Below are 8,843 nucleotides of genomic sequence, written 5' to 3'. Positions count from 1 at the left end.
GAGACGGGGGGTGGTGAGACATAAGGTCGGACTAGACGGTCTGGAATCCACACAGGTGAGTCTGCGTCCTGTGGAAATATACAAGCATATCCTCTCCCCCGGGTTAAAAGTACATCAGGTCCCTTCCAGGCTCCTGTAAGCAAGTCTCTCCATTTGACGAGGACTTTAGGTTTAGTTAGATCAGGGTTCCAATGCCTGTACATCGGGGAATTTCCCTCAGAATCTACATTTAGTATATTAATTACAAATAGAGTATGTTGTAGAACATGATGAGGAGAGGAATATTTAAACTCATTTTCTTGTAATTTTTTAATTTGTGTTTTTAAAGTTTGGTGAGCCCTTTCTACTATTGCTTGGCCTTGAGGATTGTAAGGTATTCCTGTAGTATGTGCGATGCCGAATGTAGAGCATAAGTTTTTAAAAGCTCTAGAGGTATAGGCAGGCCCATTGTCTGTTTTAAGTGCCCTTGGTATTCCTAGGTAGGAAAAACATTGGAATAAATGTTGACTTACATCTTTAAAGGCTTCTCCTGTACGTGCAGAAGCAAGGATAACATGAGAAAAGGTATCAATACAAACATGCACATAGCAAAGTTTGCCAAAAGATGGGACATGAGTAATATCCATCTGCCATAAGTCACAGGGTCTAAGTCCTCTTGGATTAACTCCAGTAGCAGGGCTAGGAAAATGAGTAGGACAATGGCCGCAGTCACGCACAATACTTCGAGCAGCTTCTCTAGATATGCGATAATATAGACGGAGAGCAGAAGCATTTTGATGGTGAATGGCATGAGACCGCCGGGCTTCTTCTAGAGCTGTACAAACTACTGGGCGAGTTAGTAGATCCGCCTGATAATTTCCTTCGCTTAAGGGTCCTGGTAGGCAGGAATGAGCTCTAATATGTCCAATATAGAAAGCCTTTTCTCGTTTATGAATGTAAGTTTGTAGCTGAGTTAACAAAGAGAAAATGGCTGTTCTTCCTTGTGGGAGAGAGGCGGTCTCAATATGAGGAAATAATTTAACTATATATTGAGAGTCAGTGTACAAGTTAAAGGGAACCTGTTGCAATTGTTCAAAAGCATAAATGACTGCCAAAAGCTCTGTTCTCTGGGCTGACGTCTCTAGGGTTTGTTGAACATGGGTTATTGAGTCAATGATTGTCACTGCCCTACCATTAGAGGAGCCATCTGTGAATACTAAGGAGGCAGGAGGTGATAATGGCTCTTTTGAACATTTAATAGGAAATATAAACGGATGTAGGGAGAGAAATTGCAATATAGGTGATCTTGGCAAATGATGTAAAATTTGTCCTGGGAAGTTACCTATAGCTATTTGCCACTCTTCTTCAAATTGTAATAGTGTGTCTAATTGTTCTCTTTTATAAGGTATTATTATCTCAGTAACTTCTCTTCCAAAGAGTTCGATACTGCGTCGTCTACCTTTGATAATGAGAGTGGCCACTAGGGAAGGATAGGATGGTACAATCTTCCTAGGAGTGACAGGTAAATGTATCCATTCTAATGGTCCTTCCTGCCATAAACATCCTGTAGGAGTATATTTAGTGGCTAGAATAATTAAGGCCCAAGATTTGGAATAATCTAGATACTGTAGTTGCTGTTTATTGATGGCCTGTTCTATTTTTGCTATAGCCTTTTCTCCTTCTACAGTTAATTGTCGGGGAGACTTAGGGTTAGAATCTCCCTTTAAAATGTCAAATAGAGGTTTTAAGTCAAGAGTGGTTATTTTTAGATATGACCTGACCCAGTTGATATCACCTAATAGTTTCTGATAATCATTTAATGTGTTTAAATGATCTTTTCTTAATTGTAAAGGCTGATGGGTGATAGTAGAGGTATGTAATATTCTGCCTAAGTAGGAAAAAGAAGGTTCAGTCTGAATCTTTTCTGGGGCTATTTTTAGACCATGTTCTTCTAAAGCAAGGACGGTCTGAGTAAGAATTTCCTGTAAAGTAGCCCGATCTTTATGAGCTAGTAAAATATCATCCATATAATGAATAAGATATAGATCTGAAAATTTCTTTCTAATAACTTGCAATGCCTGATCTACAAACTTTTGACATAATGTAGGACTATTTTTCATCCCTTGTGGGAGAACCTTCCATTGATATCTCTGATAAGGCTGTTTAAAGTTTTCTGATGGTATGCTGAATGCAAATCTTTGACAATCAGCCGGGTGAAGAGGTATAGTGAAAAAACAATCCTGTAAGTCAATAACAACAACACAATACTCCTGTGGAATTGCCACAGGGGAGGGCAATCCAGGTTGTAAGGAGCCCATATCTTCCATGGTGTCATTTATGGCCCTTAGATCTTGCAAAAGTCTCCACTTGCCTGATTTCTTTTTTATTACAAATATGGGTGTGTTCCAGGGACTATTTGATGGCTCTATATGTCCCTCTGCTAATTGCTGATCAATTAATTGTCGGGCTGCTGCTATTTTCTCAGATGTTAAGGGCCATTGCTCGACCCATACTGGTTGTGATGATTTCCAGACTATGGGATCAGCAGTCCTATGGGCAATGGCCCCAATTATAAATCCTGTCGAGGAGTGTGAGGTATTACTTTCTTTTCCTAAGCCCTTTTCTTGATTAGATCCCGTGTCTAGCATCTGTGATGTTACTCTATCACTGGGGCTATATAATAGAACTCCCATTTGAGACAAGATATCTCTTCCCCATAATGTAAAGGGGATAGTCGTAATTACATAGGGACAGAATGTTCCTGAATGTTGATCTTCATCAGCCCAAGTTAAAATCTGAGAACTCTTTTTTACATTAGATGCCTTGCCTAGTCCTACTAGGGAAGTGGAGGTGGTGTGCGTGGGCCATGAAGAGGGCCAATCCTTCCCTGCTTTTTAAAAAATTTATTTATTTATTTATTTATTTATTTATTTATTTATTTATTTTTCAGTCTGGGGTGATGTGGAAGGAGCCAGAATGTTCCATTGTTCACCCAATTTGTTGGCAAATGTCTCTATTTTCCCCCCTATTACAGGTTTGTCTCGGCGAGCATCAGGGCTTTCATTTCCCTTCAGTACAGCATCATTATCTTCCTCATCTTCACGCTCACCTGTTTTTATTTCTTCAGAAGGAGGTGGTGATTCCTTTGCTAGCTTTAGTACCATGTTTTCAAGATATTCTGGCAAACTTTTGAACTGTTGTTTGGTTGGCTGGAAGAAGTGAGGGCTTCTCCGTGCTAACAGTCTCAGGGCTCTCCAACCATAATTTTATTTTTGCTATAGCCTTTTCTCCTTCTACAGTTAATTGTCGGGGAGACTTAGGGTTAGAATCTCCCTTTAAAATGTCAAATAGAGGTTTTAAGTCAAGAGTGGTTATTTTTAGATATGACCTGACCCAGTTGATATCACCTAATAGTTTCTGATAATCATTTAATGTGTTTAAATGATCTTTTCTTAATTGTAAAGGCTGATGGGTGATAGTAGAGGTATGTAATATTCTGCCTAAGTAGGAAAAAGAAGGTTCAGTCTGAATCTTTTCTGGGGCTATTTTTAGACCATGTTCTTCTAAAGCAAGGACGGTCTGAGTAAGAATTTCCTGTAAAGTAGCCCGATCTTTATGAGCTAGTAAAATATCATCCATATAATGAATAAGATATAGATCTGAAAATTTCTTTCTAATAACTTGCAATGCCTGATCTACAAACTTTTGACATAATGTAGGACTATTTTTCATCCCTTGTGGGAGAACCTTCCATTGATATCTCTGATAAGGCTGTTTAAAGTTTTCTGATGGTATGCTGAATGCAAATCTTTGACAATCAGCCGGGTGAAGAGGTATAGTGAAAAAACAATCCTGTAAGTCAATAACAACAACACAATACTCCTGTGGAATTGCCACAGGGGAGGGCAATCCAGGTTGTAAGGAGCCCATATCTTCCATGGTGTCATTTATGGCCCTTAGATCTTGCAAAAGTCTCCACTTGCCTGATTTCTTTTTTATTACAAATATGGGTGTGTTCCAGGGACTATTTGATGGCTCTATATGTCCCTCTGCTAATTGCTGATCAATTAATTGTCGGGCTGCTGATATTTTCTCAGATGTTAAGGGCCATTGCTCAACCCATACTGGTTGTGATGATTTCCAGACTATGGGATCAGCAGTCCTAAGAAAATGGCCCCAATTATAAATCCTGTGGAGGAGTGTGAGGTATTACTTTCTTTTCCTCCGTGCTAACAGTCTCAGGGCTCTCCAACCATAATTTGGATTGTTCACAACCTTATATTCGTTTTCAATCATGCTTTCCGGGTCTGCCTGTTCAATGGCTTCTTCAAAGAATTCCTCCAAAGTTGGCATATAGCCTCTTGGGTCTGATTTACAAGCTTCCATATTATCCGGGCAGAGATTCCAAAGGCTCGTTAACGCCTCCTTTCCCTTCAGAATCTTTTTGTTGGGCCCTTTCCCCAGGAAGTCCAGGAAGTCCTCTGGTGCTGTTCTCTTTCGTACTGCTCTCGTCGGCTTAGTATCTGATGTTCTTTCCTTCACAAAACTTGGGCAGCCATCACTTTTCCATGAGTTCCAGTTTTCTTCAGTGTTTAATATATGCTCTACCATCTTTGAAAATCTCTCTCCATCGGGTGGGTTTTCAGAGAGCAGTTGATAAACTGATTTTGTGGTACCTTCAATCCAGAGTGACTGCTCATCAGTTAAAACATCGTTTGAACTTTTGGATTTCACCTGTCCCTTGAGATATTGGAAGAAAATGAGATACTGCAGTAGAATGTGTCGGCGAAAGTTACTGTCACTCAGTTGTAAACCCAGCAACTTTTCACTTGTTAAAAATTTTGCAACAAATACATGTTCTCCTCCTGTTTTTAATTCTCCCATCTTTTTTCTTGAGGCCTGAGCATCATCTAATTTATAATTCTTGAAAACAGCCAGGACTTCTTCTGAGTACTTGAGGAAAGTTTTCCATGAAATCTTCTCATAGCATTGCACAGGGTTCCTGAAGTAATCCTGAAGTGACCAGAATTTTCGATACAGGCTGTAATCCATTGGAATGGAGCAAGTTGTTGGAGCTTCATCATCACCCATTTCACCTTCCTCTACGTCCATTCCTTCTTCTCTGTCTTCAGCGTGCTTCTGACCCAAGGTGCTTTCCTGCTCATTGGTATTGAAAACAGTGACATTTTCCAGATTAAACTGACTCTGCAAGTTAAGACCGGATCTCTCAGATAAAGGGAAAAGCCTGGCCAAAAAGAGTTGAATTCGTGCACGAAAAACTGTGTGCTGGGATTTTGATAATCTTCTTAAGAGATCATTGCACATACGTAGTAAATAATTTTTCCCAGCAGAATAGAATGTATTTGATTTCCAAGTAGCAACATTTTTTTCCACAAACGTGAATATTGTGTCACACTGATCCAAAGGGAGACATTCCAAAACGTCTCCCAACAATACAGAAGGTGTAGATGCGGTGCAAATACCTTCAGTTACTCCCGCAATAGCAAGAGAAATAATAGCTAAAACATTTTCACAAGATGAGTGATGTATAATTTCTTCTTGCAGAACACCTCTGAAAGCTTGGTCAAGGGTACATTGTTTTTCATCTTCAGTTCCAGGTAACTGGCTGAAGGTATTCAACAATGGCTTGATATTTTTGTTGTTCAGGGCTTCTCTGGTAGACTTCGTAAACTGCGTCCGCACTTCGGGTACACTGAAGAGTGGCCGTGTAGGAGACATCTTCTCAGCAGCGCATGTTGTTGGGGTCGAAAGCCCAGCAGGTCCAGGGGTTCCCAAACGTGTGGACAGAGTCGGGGAAGAAGAAATGACACGGAGACAGCATTCAGTTGATCAGCAGCCTAGCCAGGATCTCCAGCCAAGTTCTGGTGTTTATTGTCTTGTTACATCTGTATTTATACCGGTTGATTTTAATCCTGTCAATTTCTATTGCAAAGGTTAGGGCGTTTCTTATCTCCATTCCAGGGAGTAAAGATTATGTAGCTTAAGTGTGATTGTTTGTAGTTAAAGTGATTAACTACCTGACCTTGGTTAAAACACATAGCGCTAAGGGGAGCAAACATATTAAGAACAGTATGCTATATACGCCAGGTCCCTTGAAACATATGCTGTGCAGATGTTTCTTCCCTGCAGCGACTGTGTCAAGCAGCAAGGATGGATCGGCTTCTGGCAGTTTCCTTCATAACATGATCTAGAATTATCATTATTTTATTGGTCTAGACCAGTGGTCGGCAAACTCATTAGTCAACAGAGCCAAATATCAACAGTACAACGATTGAAATTTCTTTTGAGAGCCAAATTTTTTAAACTTAAACTATATAGATAGGTACATTGCTATTAAATTAATTAGGGTACTCCTAAGGCTTAGGAAGAGCCACACTCAAGGGACCAAAGAGCCGCATGTGGCTCGTGAGCCGCAGTTTGCCGACCATGGGTCTAAACCAATCTTAAACTAATACATATTTATTTTAGCTTATATAATTTATTGGGCCTTAAGTTTAGTCCTATTGATTTAAAATAGAACTTCTTTTTACTTATTTTAAAACATCATCATCTTTCATAGTATGGAGGTTTCTCAAAAAATTAAAAATACCTACCATATGACCCAGCAACCTCTCTTCTGGGTATCTACTGCAAACATTTGAAAACATTTATTCACAAAGATATATTCACCCCATGTTCATCGCAGCACTATTCATAGTGGCCAAGACATGGATACAACTGAAGTGTTCTTCCACTGATGATTGGATAAAGAAGATGTGGTACATATATATGATGGAATACTACTCACACATAAGAAAAGATGAAATACTGCCATTTGTGACAATGTGGGTGGACCTTGAGAATATCATGCTAAACAAAATAAGTCAGTCAGACAAAGCTAAGACCCATATGATTTCACTTCTATGTGGGGTATAAAACTGAAATTCATAGACAGACAGGAGAGTTGGGGCAGTAAAGGGTCATGGGAAACAGATATATATGATGATGGAAGATAATTTGGGTTTGGGTGGTGGGCACACAATGTAATATACAGATCATTTATCATAGAAATGTACTCTTGAAACCTACATAATCATATTAACCAATGTCAGCCCAATAAATTTAACAAAAAAAGAAAAAGAAATGTAATTGAACCCTCCCCCCTTTTTAACTTTTATCATTTCTATATGCAGTGGAATACCTATGTTACTTTAGTAATATCAAATACTTATTTAATCTATAATAGAAACATTATTTATCCATAGTATGAATATCAGTTTACTGGACACAGTATTCCAGATGAGAAAACAGGGTGGTTTTGTTATGAGGCTATGTGTTTGAGTGTGTGAGTTTGTGTGTGTGTATACAAATTTAATTTTCTAATTAAATCTAAATGTCATTTTTAAGCATTTACTCTATACCCTCTTCTATATCAATTTCTCCTTGGCTATTTTACTAACATGACTTAAATAGCAGTTTTCATGTGCTCAATCAGGAAATCACTCTTTCAGCTTGCTCTAAAATCTGTAAAATAGACAAGTCCAAAGTTTCCCATACTTAAACACTCAAAATAGGATTTGACATTTAGAAAGTAGGTCAAGTGCCCTACCACTGGTTTGACATGCATCAGTGTAGTATTCATAAACAATTTTAGCCACTAGGCAGCACAAATAAGCCTTAAATATGTTTCTAATACTGCTCATTCTTTTTTTTTTTACTTAAGGGAACAGAACTTTACATAATATTTACCACAAAATGAATTTTAAAAGCCCAACCCATAGCCTTATTTTTTTTCTTTTTTTCTTTTTTTAAATCCTCAATATTTTTTCCATTCATTTTTAGAAAGTGGAAGAGAGAGGGAAAGACAGAGAGAAATATCGATGTGAGAGAAACACATCAATTGGTTGCCTCCTGCAGGGCCCAGGCCAGGGAGGAGCCTACAACTAAGGTACATGCCTTGACCTGAATCAAACCCAGGAACCTTCGGTTCACAGGCCAATGCTCTATGCACTGAGCCATGCTGGCTAGGGCCCCATAGCCTTATTTTAATACTTAAAACAAACTCTTTTGTCAATTTTGTTGGCATTTCAGACAGGAGAGAATAGAGATCAGAATGACTCCTGTTTCTACTTCCTAATTATGGACTTTAGGCATGTTAGTAATATTCTTTGTAAGTTCATTTCTACATCACGAAGACAATAATAATTATACAAAGATGTCCAAGAACTCAAATTACAATGATCACCACAGTCTACAAACCATTTCAAAATGAAACTCTTAATCCATTAATTATTGCAATGGTGTTGATAGGCTTAAAAAACTTACATATGATTTTTTTAAAGCTAAAGAATCAGAAAAGCTGATTGTGCAACTTCTCTCCTATAACTTCAAACCTACAACCACCTTCCCCCACTATTTCTGGTTCATCCTTTCTATGTGCAGATTTTTCTTTCTCTTACTCGTAGTATTTTCTAAACTAAGTCAATGATATTCTTTGAGAGAATTACTTTAATCTAGATCTATAATACTTTACTCTTCCTACAGATACCACTCTGTTATATTTTTTCACATAACTTGCATCTATTTCATTTTGTACTACAATCCCTGAATCATGGAGTTCTTCTATTGTTGCGTTGCCTTTCTTTTAAAAAAAATTTGTATATACTTTTTAAATTGATTTTAGAGAGGGAAGAAGAGGAAGAGAGAGATAGAAACATCAATGATGAGAGAGAATCATTGATCTGCTGCCTCCTGCATGCCCCCCACTGGGGATTGAGCCTGCAACTTGAACATGTGCCCTGACCTGGAATTGAACCATGACCTCCAGGTTCATAGGTCAATGCTCAACCACTGAGCCACGCCAG

General features: G+C 38.5%; 2 protein-coding genes across 2 annotated transcripts in view; both read right to left on the bottom strand.

Moving 5' to 3' along the window:
- Positions 1-2,627, bottom strand: part of LOC106724238 (endogenous retrovirus group K member 11 Pol protein-like) — a 6,512-nt gene extending 3,885 nt beyond the window's left edge. The window contains exon 1 of the mRNA XM_014530773.1: positions 513-2,627. Coding sequence (XP_014386259.1) covers positions 513-2,627 — 2,115 coding nt within the window. The remainder of the gene's footprint in view (positions 1-512) is intronic.
- A 268-nt stretch (positions 2,628-2,895) lies between these two features.
- LOC102246100 (THO complex subunit 1) lies at positions 2,896-5,741 on the bottom strand. Its single transcript, XM_014530774.1, has 2 exons — positions 4,222-5,741; positions 2,896-3,227 (listed from the first exon to the last, which is right to left on the bottom strand). The coding sequence occupies exons 1-2, from the start codon at positions 5,716-5,718 to the stop codon at positions 2,919-2,921; spliced, it is 1,806 nt and encodes a 601-aa protein (XP_014386260.1). The 5' UTR covers positions 5,719-5,741; the 3' UTR covers positions 2,896-2,918.
- Positions 5,742-8,843: the final 3,102 nt, after the last annotated feature.

Source organism: Myotis brandtii, unplaced genomic scaffold (genome assembly GCF_000412655.1).
Source record: "Myotis brandtii unplaced genomic scaffold, ASM41265v1 scaffold773, whole genome shotgun sequence".
Lineage (NCBI taxonomy): Eukaryota > Metazoa > Chordata > Mammalia > Chiroptera > Vespertilionidae > Myotis > Myotis brandtii.
This window is presented reverse-complemented; position numbering and strand designations above follow the sequence as displayed.